This window comes from Phascolarctos cinereus, unplaced genomic scaffold, assembly GCF_003287225.1.
Source record: "Phascolarctos cinereus isolate Bilbo 61053 unplaced genomic scaffold, phaCin_HiC Scaffold_5;HRSCAF=322, whole genome shotgun sequence".
Lineage (NCBI taxonomy): Eukaryota > Metazoa > Chordata > Mammalia > Diprotodontia > Phascolarctidae > Phascolarctos > Phascolarctos cinereus.
The window spans coordinates 13,637,263-13,659,554 of NW_027555958.1; the positions used below are offsets into that span (position 1 = coordinate 13,637,263).

The following is a 22,292-nucleotide window of genomic DNA, read 5'->3' on the forward strand; positions in this document are numbered from 1 at the left end:
TGACCTCGTGACCTGGGGGGAGGGGGAGGAATAACTGTGTCCAAGACCCTCCCCCTGTAACTGGGCCTTAATGCACCAAAGCACCGGCCAGGGGCCGCCCAGAGGGGCTCACTAGGGCCCTCGGGGTCTTCTGGTCCAACCGCCTCTTTGGACGCATGGGGGACGAAAAGCCCAGAGCGGCTCCAGGTTTGCTCTACCGGAGCGTGGAGAGCACGGTCCCGGCCCCAGGAGCCCCTGGGGGGAGAGGGCCGGGATCGTACTCCCCCGGCACCCCAGGAGGGGTTTCATCCGGGCTCGCAGGCTCAGAACGCCGCAGGAAGTTCTGGCCGCCGGGCAGGGTCCATGTGATCCTGAAGGCCCCCCCCCTCCTCCCCCGCCAGAGGGGGAGGGCGGGGGAGGACTCTTCGCTGCGGCAGCTGGGGACGCCGGCGTGACGGCGATGACGACACACGCCGCAGGCGGCCCCAGCCCCGGCCGGCGCCACCCAGCCTCCTGCGCCGCGGCAGTCACGTGGCGGGCCGGGCCGCGCCTGCGCCTGCGCTTGCGCCTGCGCCTCGGGCAAGAGGCGGCGGCGGAGCCGGAGCGGTGTGCGGGAGCCGGAAATGGTCGTGGACGGCGCCTGTGCGGCTGCGTGGGGCTCGGCCGCGCGGACTGAAGGAGACTGAAGGTAACGGCGCCATGTCCGGGCCCGAGCCGGGCCCCCTCCCCCCGGCATCCGCCGCCATCCGGCCCGGGGCCGCCCGCCCGACCCCGCCGTCGCCGGGCCAGGCCCGGCCCGGCCACGCCCCGACGCCCGCCCTCCCTTCGGGCCCGGCCCGGCCCGGTCCGGTCCCGGCTCCGCGCTCAGCCCGGCCCGGCCCCGCCGTCCGCCCGGCCCTCTGCCTGCCCACGTGTGCCGGCCGCCCCCCGAGCCGGGCTGAGCGCGGGGCCGGGCCGGGCCGGGGCCGGAGCCGGGGCCGGGAGCCGGGAGCCGGGCCTGCAGAATGAGGGGCCGCGGCCGGGCGGGCAGCGGGGCGGGGAGTGACACGTTGTTCCCTGGCGCCGCCGCCCCGGGAGGGAGGAGCTCGGGCCGGCCCCGGGCCCAGGCCCAGGCCTAGGCCCGGCCCGACCCGACCCGACCCCGGCTGGTCACATGCCCTCCGCGCCCGGGCCGGCCGGCCGGGCCTCTCGCTCCCCGTTCCCCCTCCTCCTCCGACATGGGCCGGGGCTCAGCTCCTCCCGGGTGCGGGCCAGGCGGCCCCCTCCCCCAGCCTCTGCTCCGTAAGAGGAAGCCTTCCTATTCAGCACCTACTGTGTGCCGGGCATTGGGGCCCTCCCCCCATCTTTGCTCTGTAAGATCAAGCACTGCCTGCTCAGCCCCCACTGTGTGTGCCACGCACTTGGGGGCCCCCTCCCCCTCCCTCCTCTTTGCTCTGTAAGAGGAAGCTTTCTTATTTAGCACCTGCTGTGTTTCAGGCACAGGACCCTACCACCTCAGTCTTTGCTCTGTAAGGTCAAGCACTGCCTGCTCAACCCCCACTGTGTGCTAGGCACTAGGACCCCTTCTTGCGTTCAGTAAGGAGCCTTTCCTGTTTATCGCCTACTGTGCCAGGCATTGGGGCCCTGCCCCATTCTTTGCTCTGTAAGATTAAACACTGCCTCTTCGGCCCCAACTGTGTGCCAGGCACTTGAGGGCCCCTGTCCCCCTCCCTCCTCTCTGCTCTGTAAGAAGCAGCCATCTTATTTAGCACCTACTGTGTGCCGGGCACTGCAACCCTGTCTCTCTCCTGTCCTCTCTGCTCTGTAAGAGGAAGGCTTTCCTGTTTAGTGCCTCCTGTGTACCAGGCACTGGGGCCCTCCCCCCCCATCTTCTTTGCCCTGTAAGACCAGGCACTGCCTTTTCGGTCCCTACTGTGTGCTGGACGTTCCTTTCCCCCCATCTGTGTAAGAGGAAGCGTTTCCTATTTAGCACCTACAGTGTGCCAGTCACTTTGAACTTCTGATCTCCCCCCCTCCCCCTTCTCTTTGCTCTTCCCCTTTGCCTAGGACTAGCATATCCTCAGGGCTTCTCCCTGGCCTGGCCTCAGGGCCTTCCCTCCAATCCCCCAGAGTAGGGGCCAATGTCAGTTCTGGCTCTGGGCCCTGATCCTCTTCCCTGAAGTCCCCCCACTCTCTGCATGCCTCAGGTCCAGGACACCCACCCATTCAATTCAGACCCTCACTGGGCCCCAGCTGGCTTCTCTGGAGTCTTCCTCTGGCACGTTGTCCTTCATGTGCTTTCTTAGGCAAAAACCATTTCTCTTGGTGTGTCTCTTGCTGTCCCCTGGGAGGGGGGGGTCCTTCCTTTTTTGTTCCTGGAGCTTGGTGCCAGGGAGACCTGGAATTTCTGGTCTGGTTGGTCTTAGGCTCCTGGAGCCAGGTTGATTCCCCCTCCCCCTTCTAATCCTAGGCCCCTCGGATGCCCAGAGCCTGTAGGCCATAGCGTGGATTTGTTGTTTCCCGAGGGGGTGAGTGAAGGGCAGTTGGGGCTGGGCTCCCGATCTGATGTGGGCTAGAAACTTGTGAAGGTGGGAGACCCTAGGATTGGTAGGGACAGAGTGATCATTACAGTCTTAGAGCTTCAAGGCCTTAGATTCACTCCCTGGGGTCCCTCTTTGAACACCCCGCCTCTCTTCACAGGTGCTGGGGGGACCCTGATGTGGCACCAAATGAAATGAACAAAGCTCCACAGCCCACAGGCCCCCCACCTGCCCTGTCCCCTGGACTCCCCCAGGTAATGGGGGAGTATAGAGGAAGACTGGGCCCAGAACTGAGCTGGGGGAGAGAGAACAAGATCCAGTTGGGTTCCCCAGCCCCTAGATGGGGGGGGTGGGGGTGGCAAAGTGGGAGTCGGGGGGGCGTGGCCTCCTGGCTCTGGGGGAACTTGCCAGCCCTAGCCCTGTTAGCTCACTTCTCTTGAGCCGCTTTGTTCTCCCCTCAATGGTTTCCCTTTCCCTCAGTTTCCCTTCTTGTTGAATTCTGGTCTCCCCCTCTTCAGCCGGCGTTCCCCCCGGGGCAGACAGCACCGGTGGTGTTTAATCCGCCACCAGCGACCCAAATGAACACGCCTTCTCAGCCCCGCCAGGTGAGGGTCTATGGGGAGGTAGCTGGGACTTGGGGGGCTGGGGAAGGACCAGGAGAGTAGAGTGGTCAGGGCCTGGCTCCTCGCACCTGACTCTGATCTTTTCCAATCCTTGTTCTCCTGTGTCCCCTTACTCTTTTTCAGTGCATTATTTGATAATGAGTGCCCACAGGAGACACGCCTAGGTTATGGGGGTGCCCCTAACGGGGAGCCCCACAGAGCTGGGAGCAGTGCACCTGGGGTGGCCCTAATGGAGCTTACATCTTTTCTGTCTCCTCTCTTCTCCTGGTGGTCGCAGTAGCTCTGGTCATTGTCCCTTGTTGTCACTCTAGCCCATGGGGGAGAGGAGCCCCATTTTTTCTCCCCTGCTTCCTTCCTCCTTAGAAGGGATGATTCTTTCCCTATTCTCCTCACTCCATCCCTGGCCACCTGGGGGATAATTCTCTTCTTTCCTGTCCCCATGTGCTCTCAGGGAGGATTCAGGTCTCTGCAGGTAATGCCTCTTGCCTGATCCTGGACCGTAGCCTGGTCTCCTAGTCACGGGCGGGGCAGCAGGGACAGTGTGTCCTGAGGGATGATGGGGAGATAGCTTCCTGTGCCCCCCCCAGGGTGGAGGGGGCTGGTATAGTGCATGTTGAGGGGGCTTAGTTTTACGGAGCCTGTGCTCTTGGGAAGGAAGAGAGCCCTGCATGTTAAAAGCCACCTCCCTAGTGTCCTGGGGATGGGGGATGGGGGGGCGGGGCAGGGAGGCAGAGCAGTGCATGCCGGTCTATCTCTTGCCTGGAAGGGTCAGGGAAGGCAGGGCCGCTTTTGTATGAGAGGGGTCCTTTTTATGCCACCATATGGAGTGCATGGTTCTCTAGGAGTGAGAAAGTTCTGGAGAGAGGCTGGAGGTGACAGGAAAGCTCAGAGGAGTGAGCAGTCGGCCTTTGGGGCTGGGGGCTGCTGAGCTGGTTAGTGTCAGTATAGGTCCCCCATTCTCAGCAGCCCGGCTTGTTTTGGGTTCGGGGGCTGGCTGTGACGCTGTCCCGTTCCTTTTCCTTCCTCGATCTCCCAGCATTTCTATCCAAGCCGGGCTCAGCCCCCGAGTAGTGCGGCCTCCCGAGTGCAGAGTGCAGCCCCCGCCAGGCCTGGCCCGGCTGCCCACGTCTACCCCGCGGGCTCCCAAGTGATGATGATCCCCTCCCAGATCTCCTACCCGGCCTCCCAAGGCGCCTACTACATCCCTGGACAGGTGAGGCCGGGACCTCCCTGGAGGTGGGACCTGAGACACATGCCTAATCTTGATTCCCTCCGTTTCCTACCTGGCCCCTCTTTTCCAGGTTTCTAGGCTAAGGTGTCTGGCCCAAGAGTGGCCAGTTACTCATTGCCGCTTCCTTCCTCCCTCCCTGCCTCCCCAGGGTCGTTCCACATATGTTGTCCCAACCCAGCAGTATCCAGTGCAGCCAGGAGCCCCCAGCTTCTATCCTGGAGCAAGCCCCACTGAATTTGGGACCTACGGTAAGCAAGCGAGCCTCAGATTATGAAAACAAGCCCGGGCCGCTGGTGTTGGGATCAAAGAGATGGGATTCATAATTGGTGCTTAATGTTTAACAAGTGGTCGGGGGTGGGAGGGAGTAGACTTTATCCTGCTGCCAAGAGACTTGGAGGCTTCCCCGGGGCCTGGCAGAAGTCAGAGGTCCATGTGCAGAGGGGTCTGGGATCTCAGGGGGTGGATGGTCGATCCTCTTCCCTGCTTGCCTGGTGTGGCCGAGCTGCTGCTTCCTGTTCCCTGTCCAGTGTCCAAACCTCTGCCAAAGAGCCTTAGAGCCAGGTGGAATAAGGGGAGCTCTCTGGTCTAGTGGAACACATCCTTGTTCCCTGAGTAGGAAAAAGGAAAGGGTATCCCACACTCTGACCTGGGGTTAGGGCCTGGATGATTTGGAGGGGGGTGTGTCTGTGTGTGTGTGTGTGGGGGGGTGCCTTCCATTGAGAGGCGTGTATCAGGAATTCTTGTAAAGCACAGCTCAGACTGGTTCCCCGGCTTCTGTAGACGCCGAGTTCCCTGGGGGTGGGAGGCGGAGCAAGGGGCAGAGGCCCTGGCTCCCCTCCCCTCCTCTCCCGTGTGGGGAAGCTGGGTTCTGGGGGTGTGAGGGGCACACAAGCGGGTGTCTGTCCATGGTCGGGTCCTGACGTTGCCATCCTTCCTTGTCCTCCCCACCCCTACCTGGCCCCCTTCTGCAAAGCCGGCGCCTACTACCCAGCCCAGGGTGTGCAGCAGTTTCCACCTGGCGTGGCCCCCGCCCCAGTCATGATGAACCAGCCGCCCCAGATTGCTCCCAAGAGGGAACGAAAGACGGTGAGCCACAGCAGCAAGGGAGAATTGGGGATCTGGGAAGGAGGAGGCCAGGTCAGGTGGGAGCTAGGGCACTGTGGGTCAGAGCAGGGGGATTCTGGGAGAAGGGCTCTAGTCAGGAGGGGAGGGGGCAAGGGAAAGGGGCCCTTGGATTTTGCAAGCTTGGTCATGAATGTTCAGCCTTGAGGGGGGAAGGACCCTGAGAGGGTGTTGGGGAGACCTGAGGGGCCTGGGTTTTTGGGGGTTCCGTGTGGGTTTTTGTCTCTTGGGAATGATCTGTCCTGCGTTCTGTGCCCCCCCCCACTCCCCCACGTCCTGGAAGCTCTTGCTAGCCTCCGCCTCTGCTCAGTCCTCCAGCCCTGGGCGTGGTGCCCAGAATGGGGTGCCAGGGCTGGGGAAGCCGCTGAGTCACTGTGGCTCCACCCCTTGGAGCCTGGGCCCTGCCCAGAAAGCAGGCCATCCTTGGCCAGAATTGGGCCGTTTGAGGGCTGGATTGGAGTCTTCGAGGTGGGAGGGGGGAGGAGTATGCTGTTGGCTTGGAGCATTGGGGGGGCAGTAGTGAAGGAGGGCATTGTGATGTACTGGGTGCTCTGTGAGGTCGAGGGGCTCCAACTCCAGGATCAGGGGGCTTGGGTCAGCAGGGGAATTCAGGGGGTTCCTGCTATCTCCCTACCTGTTTGCAAGGGGGGGAAGGGGGGCAGGGAGGAGAAGTGGGCTCCCCCTGCTCCCCGCTCAGCTTACACCTTTTCCCAGATTCGGATCCGAGATCCCAACCAGGGAGGGAAGGATATCACAGAGGAGATCATGTCTGGGGCCCGGACCTCCTCCACCCCCACTCCTCCCCAGGTATTGAGGGGTGTCACGACCTGGGGAGAGGAAGGTCCTCGGGACCAGCAGTCTGACCTTTTGCTTCCCACAGACAGGAGGAGGTCTGGAGCCTCAGGCTAATGGGGAGACTCCCCAGGTTGCTGTCATCGTCCGCCCAGGTAAGTGGTCTCCTCTGGCCTTGTCAAGGGACAGTGTGGTGGTGAAGAAGGGAATGGGTTGTGAACTGGCAGCTGTGGGATGGTGGTGACAGATGTGAGCAGTCATTCTTTGCTCTCTGTTGGCAGATGAGCGGCCTCAGGGAGTGACCGTCGGGAGCCGGCCGGGGGGTGGCCCAGAGCACAGCCCCGCTGAATCTCCATCGCAGCCATCCTCTCCTTCCCCGGCCCAGTCACCGCCACCTCCAGTTTTACAGCCAGGGCCTGAGCCGGCCCTCTCGGGCCTCACCATGACCGAGGACACGGTGACAGCCACGGTGGTCATGGAGATTTCTGTGGGGGAGCCCGCCCCCGACGCCCCAGAGCCGCCCTGCCCTGCTCTTGCTCTCCAGCAGCCCCGTGCCTCCCCTGGACCCTCCCCAGAGGCAGAAGTGACTAGTCCTCCGCCGGCCCCCGAGCCTGCCACTGCCCAGGCCCCCAGCCTCCAACAGCCTCCGGACACCGAGCTCTCTCCCCAGCCCAACGGCGTGGCCCCCCCGGAGGAGCCCGAGGCCCAGCCAGAGGTGGGCCAGGCTGAAGCGGTTCCAGTGCCGCCAACCCCCCCAGCCTGTCCCCAGGAATTCACAGTTGTGGCCCCTACGGCCCAGCCTGAGGAGCTGCCCAACGGGGCCCCCTCTCCCCCTGCCACGGACCTGAGCCCTATTGCCGAGCCCGAGGAGCCGGCGGAGGAGGTGGCGGCGGCGGCGCCGGCACCAGCGCCGGCACTCCCCACCCTCCCTGCCGACCTTCCCGGGCCACCTGCTGCACCTCCTGCCCAGGAGGAAGAGCTAGAGAATGAGGAGGAGGAGGAGGAGGAGGACGAGGAGGAAGGGGAGACTGAAGGGGAGAAGGGAGGAGAGGAGTCGTTGCCCCCTGAGACCACCCCCACCCCAGCCCCCCTTCCCCAGAGCCTTGACGAGACAGCCACCCAAGGTGAGGGGTAGAGGGGTGGGATCGCCGTTCACGGACTCGTTTGCTCAGTTGTGGAAGCAGCTGAGGCCCTCCTTAGCTTGTTTTGTATGGAGCGCACCCCGTGGCATAGGTTCGGGGAGGGCGGGGGCCCCAAAGATTCCCTGAGACGAGGAAGGGGATGGGGAGGGGGGGAGCCAGCTGACAGCGGGCTTCCTGTTCCTTCACTGATGAGCTCCTGTTGGTGCCATTGTGTCTGAGCCACTGCAGCCTTGTGATGGAGCTGAAGAGCTGAGGAGAAACGAGGATTGAGGCACTGGAGGCAGCCCGGGGAGACTGGGCTGATGAGGGAGGAGGGGGGAGCGTTCTTAAATATGCCGGCCTTTGGTCCCCCTTTAGTGGTGGCAATATCTGTGCCAAAGAGGAGACGGAGAATCAAGGAACTGAACAAGAAGGAGACCGTGGGCGATCTGTTGGATGCCTTCAAAGAGGTGAGTGGTGAGGGTGTGGCCAAGCGGGGTGGGGGAGATGGGAGGGCAGTGGTCAGCCCTACTGCCCGGGTCCTGTGCCCACAGGGGAACGAGGGCATGCCAGAGGCGGAAAGTCAGTCCCCTGCGGGCGGTGCGCCAACCCCCGAGCCTGAGGGTGGCCTGCGGAGCCCCCGGCCCGAGGAGGCTGACGAGACCTGGGAGGAAAAGGAAGACAAGATTGATGATGCTGAGAACATCCAGCCTGGGGACCAGAAGTACCAGTACAAGTCAGGTGAGCTTGGGGGCTGGGGTAGCGGGCCAAGGCTGTGGGGTGGGGCGGGGAGCAGCGCTGTCTGGAACCCCTCGCACCTCCATGTTCTCAGATCAGTGGAAGCCTTTGAATCCAGAGGAGAAGAAGCGCTATGACCGGGAGTTCCTGCTTGGATTCCAGTTCATTTTTGCCAGTTTGCAGAAGCCAGAGGGCTTGCCTCACATCAGTGATGTGGTGTTGGACAAGGTGGGTGCAGCCAGGTGGTGGGCACTGGCTAACTTGGGGAGGAGCTCTGCCCGGGGTACCCAAGGCGCTCCTGTCCTGCCGGTGAAAGCTCCCCTTCTGTGCACAGGTAAACAAGACACCCCTGCGGCCACTAGACCCCACCCGGCTAACCATCATGAACTCTGGCCCTGACTTCACCCCATCTTTTGCCAACCTGGGTCGCCCTAACCTCAGCAGTCGAGGTCCCCCGAGAGGGGGCCCTGGCGGGGGACCGGGCAGCGAGCTACCCCGCGGACCGGTGAGTGACAAGTGCTGGGCTGACGGAATAGTTGCTGGCTTAGGGAAATCAAGGCTTCTGCCGTGGCCTTGCTTGGCCTTTCTCACCTGGCTCCCCTCTTAGCCGGCCGGCCTCGGCCCCCGGCGCTCCCAGCAGGGCCTTCGGAAGGAGCCGAGGAAGATCATTGCCACGGTATTGCTCAGTGAGGACGTGAAGCTTAATAAAGCCGAGAAGGCCTGGAAGCCCAGTAGCAAACGTGGCCCTACGGAAAAGGACCGGGGAGAAGAAGATGCCGATGGCAGCAAAACCCAGGTGCCCGAGGGTGGGGCTGGTCCTCCCTGTTCCTCCCCTTCCCCTCTCCCTGGGGACTGGACTTGCCCTCGGCTCCCCGTCCTAGGCTGGGGAGCCTCACTCTGCACGCTCTGTCCTCCTTGCTTTCCAGGACCTGTTCCGAAGGGTGCGATCCATTCTGAACAAGCTGACACCCCAGATGTTCCAGCAGCTGATGAAGCAGGTGCAGCAGCTGGCTATCGACACGGAGGAGCGCCTCAAAGGGGTCATTGACCTGATCTTCGAGAAGGCCATCTCCGAGCCCAACTTCTCGGTGGCCTATGCCAACATGTGCCGCTGCCTCATGGGGGTCAGTGCTGTCCCTCCACGCCCTCCTCCCCCGCCCCGGCCCTGCCCCAGAGTCCCATCTTCTCCCTTCTGATGCCTCCCTCCCCTCTCCCACAGCTGAAGGTGCCCACCACCGACAAGCCCACGGTCACCGTCAATTTCCGGAAACTGCTGCTAAACAGGTGCCAGAAGGAGTTTGAGAAAGACAAAGACGATGATGAAGTGTTTGAGAAAAAGCAGAAGGAGATGGATGAGGCCGCAACGGTGCGGGTGGGCCGGGGTGGGGTGGGGGTGGGGTGAGATGGGAAGGTGACCAGGGACTCTGCCAGCCGAGCCTCATGCTTCCCCTTGGGGAGGCTTCAGGACCGCCCCTCGCGTCCAGTGCGCCGCCAGCACGCACACCTGATTCCCCCATCCTCTTTGTCGCTCCAGAATCTTGGGCAGCTTCCCATCGCCTCCCAAAGAAAGTCTAGGCTTGGCTCGGCATCTGGGACTTTCTGCAATTGGGCTCTGAGCTATTTTCCACCAGGATCTCGTGTTCTTTTCCTTCATCTATTCAGGCTGCAACCCAAGGGCATATTTAATGTGGCGTGTCCCCCTGTCCCCCCGTTCCCCCCCCCCACCTTTTTGTTCATTCCCTGGTCCAGGTGGTCCTTCTCTGTAACTTTGTTGGCCTTTATGTCAGGCATGGTCTTTCTCTGCTTCGGTCACGCCCTTCACTCGTACTTCCTAGATGCTTAGGTTCCTTTTTCATCACTGGATCTGTCTCATTGATCCATTTATGTCAGACCTGCACAACATGGTAGTAGATAGGAGCCAGAATTCAAATAGGCTTAGCTCGTAGGCTAGCCTAGAGGCAGGCCCCGTGACAGCTGCCCGAAATCCTTTGGCGGGCCGCTTGTGCAGGCCTGGCTCAGAGCCTTCTCAGTGCCTGGCATGGCCCTCTGCGTACCGAGCTCAGGAGTCGGTGTTGAGGGAGGAGGACAAGGCTAGTTCCTCTCGTGATTGTGGAGGGCCCCCCACCCCCAGCTGACTCTATCTCTGCCCCTCCCAGGCGGAGGAACGAGGCCGCCTGAAGGAGGAGCTGGAGGAGGCTCGAGATGTCGCCCGCCGACGCTCCCTCGGCAACATCAAGTTCATTGGGGAGCTGTTTAAGCTAAAGATGCTGACAGAGGCCATCATGCATGACTGCGTGGTCAAGTTACTGAAGAACCATGATGAGGAGTCCCTGGAGTGCCTCTGCCGGCTGCTCACCACCATTGGCAAAGACCTGGACTTTGAGAAGGCCAAGGTAGCACCCCCTCGCCAAGGGTGAGGGAGGCGGAGCCGGGGCAGGGGGACACGCGCCTCCTGGGAAGCTTGGGGTGCCTCCCTGCCCCTCTGAGGGCTCTGCCTCTCGTTCTTCCAGCCCCGCATGGATCAGTATTTCAATCAAATGGAGAAGATCATTAAGGAAAAGAAGACTTCCTCGAGGATCCGGTTTATGCTGCAGGATGTGTTAGATCTCCGAAGAGTAAGCATTCCCTAGGCTGCGCCTCTCACCCCCCTGACTAGCCCCTGCTCCCTGAGCCCATGGCCCACTCCTGACCACAGTCCCCGTGTAGATCTTCTGCTCCTTCTTGCCTTGAGTGGTCTTCACCTCATCCTTGTAGAGCAGCTGGGTGCCCCGCCGGGGGGACCAGGGCCCCAAGACCATCGACCAGATTCACAAGGAGGCCGAGATGGAGGAACACCGTGAGCATATCAAAGTCCAGCAGCTCATGGCCAAGGGCGGGGACAAGCGTCGGGGCCCTCCAGGGCCTTCCCCAGGCAGTGAGTCCACGAGAGGGAGGTGTCGGGCTTCTTTGGCCTGCGGAGCGTTCTCTCTGAGCGCCCTGCACGGGAGGGTCCAGTGGTCAGAGGGCTCGGGCGGAGCTGGCAGGAGTAGGACTCTCCGATGATGACCTCTCGTTAGTGCCATGTGTCTGGGCCACTGAGACCCTGTGATGGAGCTGAGGTTCTGAGGAGGGTGGTGGCTGGCAGGGGCCGCTCGGGGTCGGTGGGGGAGTGCTGACCTCCGCCTCTTCCTAGGCCGAGGGGCTTTGATTGTGGATGATGGAGGCTGGAACACTGTTCCTATCAGCAAAGGCAGCAGGCCCATCGACACTTCCCGGCTCACAAAGATCACTAAGGTAGGCAGCCAGAGAAGAAAGGGGGAGGGGAGACTTGTTTACTGGGAGAAGTTGGGACGGGAACGGGAGCACCCCATGATCCCGTTCTCCTGTTTGGAACCCCTTAGCCTGGGTCCATCGACTCCAACAACCAACTCTTTGCCCCTGGCGGACGCCTGAGCTGGGGCAAGGGCAGCAGTGGCGGCACGGGAGCCAAGCCTGCGGACTCGGGTAGGAGCAGAGGGGCGGTGGCACTCGGCGGCAGTCTGGGGGGGGGGCGCAGCCAAGCGCCCGTAGAAATGGGAAGGGGTCCCGGGCGAGAAAGGAGGGGGTTTGCATCTCTGGCCTCTTTTCTCCCCAGCCTCTGAGACAGCCCGGCCGTCCACCAGCACCTTGAACCGATTCTCAGCCCTTCAGCAAGCGGCCCCCCCAGAGAGCGCTGACACGCGGCGGGTGGTACAGAGGTGAGGCCTTCGTCGTGCTTGCCTGTTCCTCCCTGGCCACGGGTGGGGCTGGGTTTTGTGCTGAAGCTCAGCTGGTTCTTCTCACAGGAGCAGTCTGAGCCGGGAACGTGGTGAGAAAGCTGGGGATCGTGGAGACCGCCTGGAGCGTAGTGAGCGGGGAGGGGAGCGTGGGGACCGCCTGGACCGAGCCCGGGCCCAGATCCCCAAGCGGAGCTTCAGCAAGGAAGTGGAGGAGCGGAGCCGAGAGCGACCCCTGCAACCTGAGGGTCTACGCAAGGCGGCCAGCCTGACCGAGGAGCGGGACCGCAGTCGGGACGCGGGTAAGGGGGGGGCGGCCGAGGCGGGGGCCGGGAAGGAGGGGGTGCCCAGGCCACGTCGGGGCCCCTCCATCTCCCTCTTGCTCTCTCTCTGCAGTGAAACGGGAAGGAGCCGCCGCCCACCCCGGTCCCTCGAAGGCTGCGCTGTCTGAGGAAGAGCTAGAGAAGAAGTCAAAAGCCATCATTGAGGAGTTCCTGCATCTCAATGACATGAAGGTGAGGGGAGCGCCGGGAAAGGGGCTGCCGGGGGGAGGGCAGTTGGGCTGCTGGGGACCCCGGGGCAGACTGACTCCCCCGTCGCTGCTTCCAGGAAGCGGTACAGTGTGTGCAGGAACTTGCCTCCCCGTCGCTGCTTTTCATTTTCGTTCGGAACGGCATCGAGTCGACTCTGGAACGCAGCACCATCGCCCGGGAGCACATGGGCCAGTTGCTGCACCAGCTTCTCTGTGCCGGTCACCTCACTACCATCCAATATTATCAGGGGTAAGCCAGCCCTTGGGGTCCTCTGTCCGCCAGCTCTGCCTCGTATGTATGTAGCCTTTGGCAGGGGAGGCACCTGGAGTGAGGGTCTGCTGGGGGCAAGGCTCCCCCTAGGTGGAGCCCCTGGGGTCCTCACCTCTGGTCTTTGCAGGCTCCATGAGATCCTGGAAGTGGCTGAGGACATGGAGATTGACATCCCCCATGTGTGGCTGTACTTGGCAGAACTGGTGACTCCCATCCTTAGGGAAGGGGGGGTGCCCATGGGGGAGTTTTTCAGGTAATTATCCTTTGTGTACTTTAGCTCCCCCAGACTAATGGGCCAGACTTAGGCCTGTCTTTTGGTGAGGTGGTGAAGTGATCCAAGGTCTGGCTTTCTCTGTCCCCACAGGGAGATATCAAAGCCGCTGAAACCCCTCGGCAAAGCTTCCCCCCTGCTGCTGGAGATCCTGGGGCTTCTGTGCAGAAGTGTGGTGAGTAGAGAGCGCCGAGGGCAGGGGCGCACACAGACCCTTTGGGCCAACACCCGTCCCTTCACGTGGGAGCGCATCACCCCCTCCACCATCCCCACATGCCGTGGAGCACGCTGTAGGGCTCAGGCCAGGGTCAGTGGGGCCTGGGCTCAGATCGCATCTCTGCTGGGCAAGTCACAAACTTTCTGGTGATACTCTCAGTCCTGCAGGGTAGGGGTGGTCTGACAGATTCCTGGATCTTCACTTCTTACCTGTATTCATCCCTTTGGGCAAGGCCCTTCATCTCTGGGAGTCACTGTCCTCATCTTTACAGTACGATGAGGCATTGAGGAGGGTGCCTGCAGGCTTCCTTCCAGCTCTGAATCGATGGTGAGCCATTAAGGGGCAAGAGTAAGTAGGAGTTGACAAGCTCACCAGGGAGAAGATGGCCTGGAAGGAGGGGCAGGGATTCTCTTGGTAGATCTCTTCCTGGCTGACTGCTCAGTCTCCACCATCCCCCCTCCCCGGGGGCATAGCCCAACTTTGGCCTGGGTCCTGGCTCCCAGGGGCTCAGTTATTATCTCTCTGCAGATGACTTCCCAGTCTGTAGTCATCGCTATGGGCTCTTCTGAGCCCCATTTGCACATTTCCATCTGTGTGGTGGGTGTTTCAAAATGGTGTGTTCTGTTGGCATTTCACATTCAGCATGACCGAAAAAGAGCTCAGTAGATTTCCCCCCAAAGCCACCTTTCTTTTGAATGTACCTCTGTCTGTCAAGGGCATCCCCATCTTCTCAGGCACCCAGGCTTGCAGCCTCAGACTCATCCTCCCTCTCTTGAGCTCACCCCTATCTCCCATCTGTCCTTTCCTAAGTTGAGTGTCTAGCATTTTGTTCCCTTACCAAATCTGGTGACTCCATAGGATGAAATGTAAGGTCCTCTGGCTTTTTAAAGCTTGGCCCCACCTTGGCTCCTTTGCAGCCTTATTGTGGATGGTCCCCCTTCTAGTCCAGCCACTTTTGTCTCCATGTTCTTTAAACACATCTCACTACATTTATAAAGTCTTGAGTTCCAAATTCTATCCCTCCCTCCCTTCACCATCCTCCTCCCTGAGATGGTAAGCAGGTATTATAGGTTATATATGTGCAATCATGTGAACCATTTCCATATTAGTCATTTTGTACAAGAAGACGAGAAAAGAAAGAAAGATAGAATGCTTCAGTCTGTATTCAAACAAATATCAGTTCTTTGGAGGCCGATAACATTTTTCATTGTAAGTCCTTTGGGATTGTCTTAGATTATCGTATTGCTGAGAACAGCTAAATCATTCACAGTTGATCATCATGTAACATTGCTGTTACTGTGTACAGCATTGATCTGTTTTTGCTCACCTCACTTTGCATTAGTTCGTGGAAGTCTTTCCAGGTTTTTCTGAAGTCTGCCTGCTCATCATTTCTTATAGCACAATAATATTCCATTACATTCACATACCATAACTTGGTCAACCATTCCCCAGTTGATGGGCATCCCCTGTATTTCTGATTCTTTGCTATCTCAAAAAGAGTGTAAGTATTTTCGTACATGTGGGTTCTTTTCTCTCTCTCTCTCTCTCTCTCTCTCTCTCTCTCTCTCTCTCTCTCTCTCTCTCTCTCTTCTCTCTTTCTCTCTCTCTCTCTCTCTCTCTTTTTGATGTCTGGGATACAGATCTAGCAATCGGTATACAAAGTTTTTAGCCCTTTGGGCGTAGTTCCAAGTTGCTTTCCAGAATGGTTGGATCAGTTCACAACTCTTATCAGCAGTGCATTAGTGTCTCAGTTTTTCCATGTCTCCAACATTTATTATTTTCCTTTTTTGTCCTGTCAGCCAATCTTCATAGGTGTGAGGTGGTGCCTCAGAGTTGTTTTAATTTGCAGTTCTCTAATCAATAGGGATTTGGAGCGTTTTTTCATGTGACTGTAGATAGCTTTGATTTCTTCTTCTGAAGATTGCCTCTTCATCTCCTTTGACCGTTTATCAGTTGGAGAATGACTTGTATTCTTATAAATTTGACTCAGTTCTGTATGTATTTCAGAGAAGAGGTCTTCTGTCAGTGGTACTTGCTGCAAAAATTTCTTCCCAGTTCTAGTTTTGGTTTCATTGGTTTTGTGCAAAACCTTTTCCATGTTATGTAGTCAGAGTTATTTTACAGTTCGTATTGTTGTCTCTATCTTGTTTGGTCCTGAATCTGTCCCTTATCTGTAGATCTGACAGGTAGACCATTCCATGAAACCTTGATTCTCCTGCTGTGACTTGAGTGCTGTTTGTCCTAAATTATGTCATGCTTGTTTTGTCTGGATTCTCTGTTTACCAGCCTTCCCCACTTGGGACTGGGGGTAGGGGGGCACACAGTGAGTGCTTACTGCACGCTTCTTAATTGAGGTGGCCATTGAAGGTGTGGGAAAAGGCCCCTCCCTTATCTTAGAAAAGAAGTGATGAGTAGATGGGCTGGCTGTTCAGACAGTGGGAAGCTGGGATTTGATGGGGCTCTCAACAAAGCAGAACTTCCCAGTGTCTTTCCACGTGGCATCTCCACAACAGAAGAGTGACGGGCACTGCTGGGTGGCACGTGTCCCCTGGAACCTCCCCTTTGTTCCACTGAGGCACACCCAGTCCTCTCTGTTAGCACCAGTGGCATCCAGTGTTCTTGAGACCCATTTGCTAAGGATTTATTAAGGATGAGTTCCAGGGGTACAAAGAATGTGAAAACCAGCCTCTACCCTAAAGCAGCTTACATGCTAGGAGGGTATCTAAGCAGATGAGTCTGTAGCTTGTAACTTGAGACAGCCCTGCCAGCTCTGGGACTCCAGAGGGGCTTCTCATAGGAGGGGAGATGGGAGGGACAGTGAGGGGCAGTAGCAGTGTACGTTTTATAGCCCTCCGAGGTTTGCAGAGATAATCACTGGGAGACATCTCACAGATGAGGCATTGGGCTGAGAGAGATGGCGACTTGGCCAGAACCATATGGCTAGTCAGTGTCTGAGGCGGGATCCAAGGTCAGCTCTGTTCCACTGTGTCGGCCAGCTGGCCAGTGAAGGAGATGGATGGGAGCCTGACGCTGGTGAACTTCAAGATGCCATGATGAGAGTCTGTGTTTCATCGTGGTGGCAGTGGGGACCGACACAATCCAGCTTGTTCTTCAGGGATGCGATTTTGGTAGCCGTGACGATGGATGGGCGAGAGAAGAGGCTGATAGCGGCAAGGGCACTTAGGAGAACGGACTGCGTGGCCATGGTCCAGGCGAGGAGGCGGATGGCTGTGTGACTGCAGGCTGTGTTTGGGAGGCAGCTGGCCACATAGGTCAGGGAAAGGAGGCATCAAGGACGGTGACAAGGCGGTGGGGTGGGGGGTCAGAGATGCAAGAGGGCGGTGACAGCACTTAGCAAATGGCTTTTTCTTCAAAATGCTCTCCTCATCCCTCGTGCCTTCCGTGGCATCTGTCAGTGGTAGTCCATGGCTAAGAACTAGCAGCAGGGACGGTTTCTTGTTGAACCATACACACATGCATGTGTGCACACATAGATGTACATGTGTTCTTAAACACATTCCCATGTGCAGACGTAGACACGTTTCACCACTGTTCCCATTGAGCTAGCTAAAGAAGTCCCCCGATACATACTTGTGTGGTCCAGCACGGCAGTTTCCCATATTGGCCATGTCTGAAAACGTGACTGGGTAAGAGAACTTTGTGAAGTGCTTCTCACAGTCCCTAGCCAGTAGGGTGTGCTTAGTAAGTTTTCGGCTCTCCTTTCTGCAGCTGAAGCCACAGCACGTCTCTTAGGAGAGGGGGAGGGCTGTGCTTATCATCATTCTTTGGGCGAGTGGTGCAGACCTGAGTTCTAAAGACTGACGTTGCTCATTGTATGAATTGTTCTCCTGGCTCTGCTCACTTTGCTCTGTCCCAGTTCAGTAAGGTCTTCCTAGTTTCCCATGAAACTGTCCCATTTTCTCTTTTTTGGGGGGTGGGGTGGGGTAGGCAGTGGGGTTAAGTGGCTTTCCCAGAGTCACAACAGCTAGTAAGTATCATGTGTCTGAGGCTGGATTTGAACTCAGGTCCTCCTGACCCCAGGGCCAGGTATCCACTGTACCACCTAGCTGCTCCTTTTTTTGGTTTTGTTTTGCCATTTCCTCATTTCTTTTTTCTTTTTCTTTTTTTCTTTTTATTATTTTTTTCCCTTTTTTAATTTTTTTAGTGAGGCAGTTGTGGTTAAGTGACTTGCCCAGAGTCACACAGCTAGTGAGTGTTACATGTCTGAGGTCAGATTTGAACTCAGGTACTTCTGGCTTCAGGGCCAGTGTTCTATCCACTGCGCCACCTAGCTGCCCCTCCCTCCTCATTTCTTAAAGCACAGTAAAGACCCCATTACCTTCACAGGCTGCACTTGCTTTGGTCATTCCTCTACAGGAGGACACCCCCTTAGTTCCCAGTTTGGGGGATGCCACAAAGATTTTTGTACATCAGGATCCTGTGGTGTTTTGGTGGGGTAGTTGGGACATTGGGTCTGAACATTTTAGTAACTTTGTGGACCTGATTTCTTTTTTTTGGTGGGCCAGTACATTTTTAAATTTTCTTTTTTTCTCAATTACATGTAAGAACATTTTTTAATAATTGTTTTTCAAAATTTTGAGTTCCAAATTCTCTCCTTACTTGAGAAGGTGAGCACTTACTTTGCTATAGACAATTTATACACAAGCATGTGGATCATTTCCATGTCAGCCACGTAGCCAAAAGAAAGTATGCTCCAAAAACTCAAGAAAAACAAAGTAAAAAGAGTCTGCTTGCATCTGCATTCAGTTTCCATCAGCGCTTTCTCCAGAGGCGGAGAGCACTTTTCATCGTGAGTCCTTTGGGATTGTCTTGGATCATTGCATTGCTGAGAAGGGCTGTTGTTCACAGTTGAACATTGTACAATATTGCTGTTAGAGTGTCCAGCATGGTCTTGCTCACTTCACTTTGCATCAATTCGTAGAAGTCTTCGCATGTTTTTCTGAAACCATCCCTTCTTTCATTTCTTTTAGTATTCCATCATACTTAGACACAACTTGCTCAGCCATTCCCCAGTTGTTGGGCATCCCTTCCATTTCTAATTCTTTGCCCCCACAAAACGGGCTGCTATAAGTATTTTTGTACAAATAGGTCCTTTTCCTTTTTCTTTGATCTCTTTGGGGTCCAGACCTAGCGGCATTGCTGGGTCAAAGGGTGTGCACAATTTAGTTGCCCTTTGGGCGTAGTTCCAAATTGCTGTCCACAATGGTTGGATCAATTCACAACTCTACCAACAGTGCGTGAATGTTCCAGTTTTCCCACATCCCCTTCCTACGTGTATCACTTTCCTGTTGTCAGATTAGCCAATCTGATAGGTGTGAAGTGGTACCTCAGTTGTTTTAATTTGTATTTCTCTGATCAATAGGGATTTAGAGCATTTTTGTAACTGTAGATAGCTTTGATTTCTCCTGAAAACTGCCTGTCATTTTCCTTTGACTATTTATCAATTGGAGAATGACTTGTATTCTTAACAATTTGACTTGATTATATATTTGAGAACTGAGACCTTTGTCAGAGACACTGGCTGTGAGATTTTTTTTCTCCAGTTTCTTTGGTTTTGTTTGTGCAAAAACCTTTAAATTTAATGTAATCAAAATTATCCATCTTATGTTTTGTAATGCTTTGTCTCGTTTGGTCCTAAATTCTTCCCTTCTCCATAGATCTGACAGGTAAACCATGCCATCCTTCCCTGTTATGCTCATGTTGTCACCCTTTATGTTTAAATCACATGCCCACTTTGACCATATATATACACACACACATACATACAGACGTACATACATATGGTATCCAAGAGATGTTGGTCTGTACCTAGTTTTTGCCAAGCTACTTTCCAGTTTACGAGCCGTTTTTATCTGAGGCCTAATTCTTAGCCTCCAAGCTGGGATCTTTGCATTGGTCAAACACTAATTACCATGGTCATTTCCTGTGGTGTTGAGGGCCTGATTTCAGATTGCTTCCCAGAACGGCTGTACCAACTCCCAGCTCCCCCACCAGTACAGAGGGGTACCTCTGTTCTCACAACTCCTCTTTGTTAAAATTTCCCTGTTTTGTGGTCTTTGCCAGTCTGAATATCATAAGTGCTTTTTCACTTGCATTTGAAAAATTATTAGTGATTTAGAGAATGATTTTCATGTGGTTGATAGCTTGGATTTTTTCTTTGAAGAATGCCTATTCCAAGGGGCAGCTCAGTGGCACAGTAGGTAGAACACCGGTCTTGGCCCTGAAGTCAGGAGGACCCAGGTTCAGATCTGGCCTCAGACCAAACACTTGACACTTACTAGCTGTGTGACCCTGGGCAAGTCACTTAAACCCCAATTGCCTAAACCCCCCCCCAAAAAAAAGCCCCCAAGAAAAATGCCTCTTCCTGGCTTAAGGCCAGACATCATTTGGGAAATCAGTTTTACTCATTTGTATCTGTTGTGGATGAGACCTGTTATCAGAGAAATTTGTTGCAGACTTTCCCAGTTATCTATTTTCCTTCTAATTGTTTAATTCATTAGATTCATTTCTTTGTTTTAATTTCCCATTAGATAAAATTGCTCATTTTATCTTACATAATCCTCTTTATGAATTCTTCCCTTGACCACAGATCTGAAAGGTAAATTTCTTCTCTGGTTTTCTGATATCTGGTTCGTGTATCCATTTGGAACTTCTCTTCGTGTGTGGTGTGATGTGTTGGTCTGAATCCAGCAGCTGCCAGACTGTGGTCCGGTGTTCAGGGAGACCTTCAGGAGGGAAGATGTGCAGCTGGGCTGCCCCAGCCCTCCAGGAGAGTAGCTTGAGGGTTGCTGAAGGGATCTTGCCTTTTTTACAGGGTCACAAAAAGGTCGGGGTGCTGTGGCGAGAGGCTGGGCTCAGCTGGAAGGAATTCCTACCTGAGGACCAGGACATCAACACCTTTGTCATTGAGCAGGTAGGGAGCGGGGCTTCACGTGGCCTGGTGTCCTGGCCCTGCTACAAAGCTGGCTGTGTTCCTCGTCCCTCACCCTTACCTTGTTTGGTTCCTGCCTGTGCCCCATCACCTGACCCTTGAACTCTTGGCCTCAGAAAGTAGAGTACACACTGGGAGAGGAGTCTGAGCCCCCCAGCCAGCGAGAGCTATCCCCCGAGGAGCTGAGCCAGCAGCTGAAGAAGCTGCTTCAGGAGAGCACCAGCAACCAACGAATCTATGACTGGTTAGAGGTGAGAAGAGGCTCTCCGAGGCCAAGGGGGGAAGCTTGGCTGGAGGGGAGGCGGCCTTGCTCACCAGCATCCTTTCTTCTTCACAGGCCAACCTGAGCGAGCAGCAGGTGGCTTCCAATACCTTGGTCCGTGCGCTTATGACTGCCGTCTGCTATTCAGCCATCATTTGTAAGGGTTGGGGGGGCTCTTGGGAGAGGGACGCCAACCCTTGAGAGGGGTTCAGGGCTGGAGATGGGCCTGGCTGACTCAGTGTCTTCCTTTCCAGTTGAGTCCCCCTTGCGGTTGGATGTGGCCGTGCTGAAGGCACGAGCGAAGCTTCTCCAGAAGTATGTGAATGATGAACAGAAGGAGCTGCAGGCGCTCTATGCCCTCCAGGCGCTTGTGGTCACCCTGGAGCAGCCAGCCAGTAAGGGGCAGGGGCTGGGGCTGGGGCTGCCAGTGGGACCTCTGGTTTGGGACTCATTCTGTGAGCATTCTGTCTCTCTGTTCCTCTCTGCTGCCAAATCTCTCCCCTTCGCCCCCTTCTGCTACCTTCCTTCTCTCTCTCCCTCCCCTTGTCTCCTTCCTTCCCTCTCTAGCTTCTTTCCCCTCTCTCTGTCCTTCTCCCCCTTCTGTTTCTAGTGAATCTAGGGTTTCCAGTCTCTGTTTGCGGCCCCCCCCCCCAAATCTGTAAAGGAGGATGAGGACTGAGGCCTGTCCTGGTACCTGCATCACGGGGGTCTTTGCCAGGGCCCTGCCCCCCTCGCAGGCCTTGCCTTCCTTGCTCCCTGCAGACCTACTACGCATGTTCTTCGATGCGCTCTATGATGAAGATGTGATCAAAGAGGAGGCCTTCTACAGCTGGGAGAGCAGCAAGGACCCCGCCGAGCAGCAAGGGAAGGGCGTAGCCCTCAAGTCTGTCACCGCTTTCTTCACGTGGCTGCGGGAGGCCGAGGACGAGTCTGACCACAACTGAGGGCGGGGGGCCGGCCAGGGGCCACCCAAGTGGACTGCGCAGATAGCAGCCGCACGGACTGCAGGGGGGGCTGCGGCGTGGGCCTGGAACGCGGTGTGTGTCTGAGCTAATAAAGTGGTGGCTGACGAGGCAGGATGGCTTGGGGCTGCCTGGGCCCCCTCCCCCCCCCCGGACGATGCCAGGTGCCCCTCCCCCCGGGGGCATAGAGATATATTATATATAAAGTCATAAAAATTGGTGTGGGGGTTGGGTACCACCGCCTACCCCTGGGGTCCTTTTTTTTTATTTTAAGAAAATCACTTTTGGGACGGCCGTCCTCGCTGCTGGGGGCGTTCCGCCCCAGCCCCCCCTGCACCTCCTCTGCTGCTGCCTGGGCAGGGGAAAGGGGGGGCACGGTGCCTGTAATTATTAAACATGAATTCAATTACGTTCCATGCCTCTGCTTTCTGCCCTGCTCTCCCTGGAGGGGGCCTTGGGCACTGGCCTCTGCATGGGGGGCTTGTGTGTCCCCAGAACCTTCCTGGGCAGTGGTCAGCCAGGGCGGGGCTGGAGAGCTGGCTCAGGCCTCGTTTTCCCCGGTGGCCCATGGTAGTGGGCCCACAGGAGCCTCGCGAAGCCCAGACCTGATGGGTCGGCGGTTGGCAGAGATGCTTCTGCCCACCGGGCCTGGAGGTCCCCCTGCCAGTGCGAGATGGGGCGGGGGGAGCCGGAAGGGGACGAGCAAACACGGGCAGGTGCCGGCTTTGGCTTGGCCTTGGGTGGGTTGCGGGAGGTTGACTAAGGCAACCCTAACGTCCCTCCTTGTGTTCTGAGCATCTGCGGCCAGGCGGCCGCTCTCTACCTAGGTCCCTGGCCGGGCTCTCGGGGGCCCGTCCGGCTCCGGGGGTCCCCCTCCCCCAGCTGTGACGTCAGCCCTGCTCCCCGCCCTCCCGGGCCCAGTGGCGTCACGGAGCCCGCCCCCAGTTCTGACGTTCCCTCCCCCCC

The 22,292-nt window shown here is 57.1% G+C and overlaps 1 protein-coding gene and 2 non-coding genes across 7 annotated transcripts; all 3 read left to right on the top strand.

Annotated features, from left to right (window-relative positions):
- The first annotated feature begins 539 nt into the window (after window positions 1-539).
- Window positions 540-21,735, top strand: EIF4G1 (eukaryotic translation initiation factor 4 gamma 1). Of its 5 annotated transcripts, XM_021005599.2 has the most exons (33): window positions 540-667; window positions 2,429-2,486; window positions 2,659-2,752; window positions 3,017-3,103; window positions 4,158-4,334; window positions 4,501-4,600; window positions 5,326-5,438; window positions 6,189-6,281; window positions 6,355-6,421; window positions 6,548-7,390; window positions 7,766-7,857; window positions 7,942-8,128; window positions 8,220-8,353; window positions 8,460-8,630; window positions 8,733-8,921; window positions 9,052-9,249; window positions 9,345-9,491; window positions 10,282-10,518; window positions 10,636-10,740; window positions 10,880-11,039; window positions 11,298-11,398; window positions 11,506-11,608; window positions 11,739-11,841; window positions 11,929-12,161; window positions 12,256-12,374; window positions 12,469-12,641; window positions 12,790-12,915; window positions 13,027-13,108; window positions 19,986-20,084; window positions 20,219-20,353; window positions 20,440-20,521; window positions 20,619-20,759; window positions 21,127-21,735. In XM_021005599.2, exons 3-33 carry the CDS (start codon window positions 2,693-2,695, stop codon window positions 21,306-21,308), a joined length of 4,839 nt encoding a protein of 1,612 aa, XP_020861258.1. In that variant the 5' UTR covers window positions 540-667; window positions 2,429-2,486; window positions 2,659-2,692; the 3' UTR covers window positions 21,309-21,735. The 5 variants fall into 5 exon arrangements, with proteins under 5 accessions (XP_020861258.1, XP_078010798.1, XP_078010797.1 ...); XM_078154672.1 differs by lacking the exon at window positions 2,659-2,752; XM_078154671.1 differs by lacking the exon at window positions 2,429-2,486.
- On the top strand, window positions 7,589-7,665 carry LOC144458122 (small nucleolar RNA SNORD66). The gene has a single exon (XR_013487674.1). It is a non-coding gene; the product is annotated as a small nucleolar RNA SNORD66 (small nucleolar RNA).
- LOC144458121 (small nucleolar RNA SNORD66) lies at window positions 11,159-11,234 on the top strand. Its single transcript, XR_013487673.1, has one exon. It is a non-coding gene; the product is annotated as a small nucleolar RNA SNORD66 (small nucleolar RNA).
- Window positions 21,736-22,292: the final 557 nt, after the last annotated feature.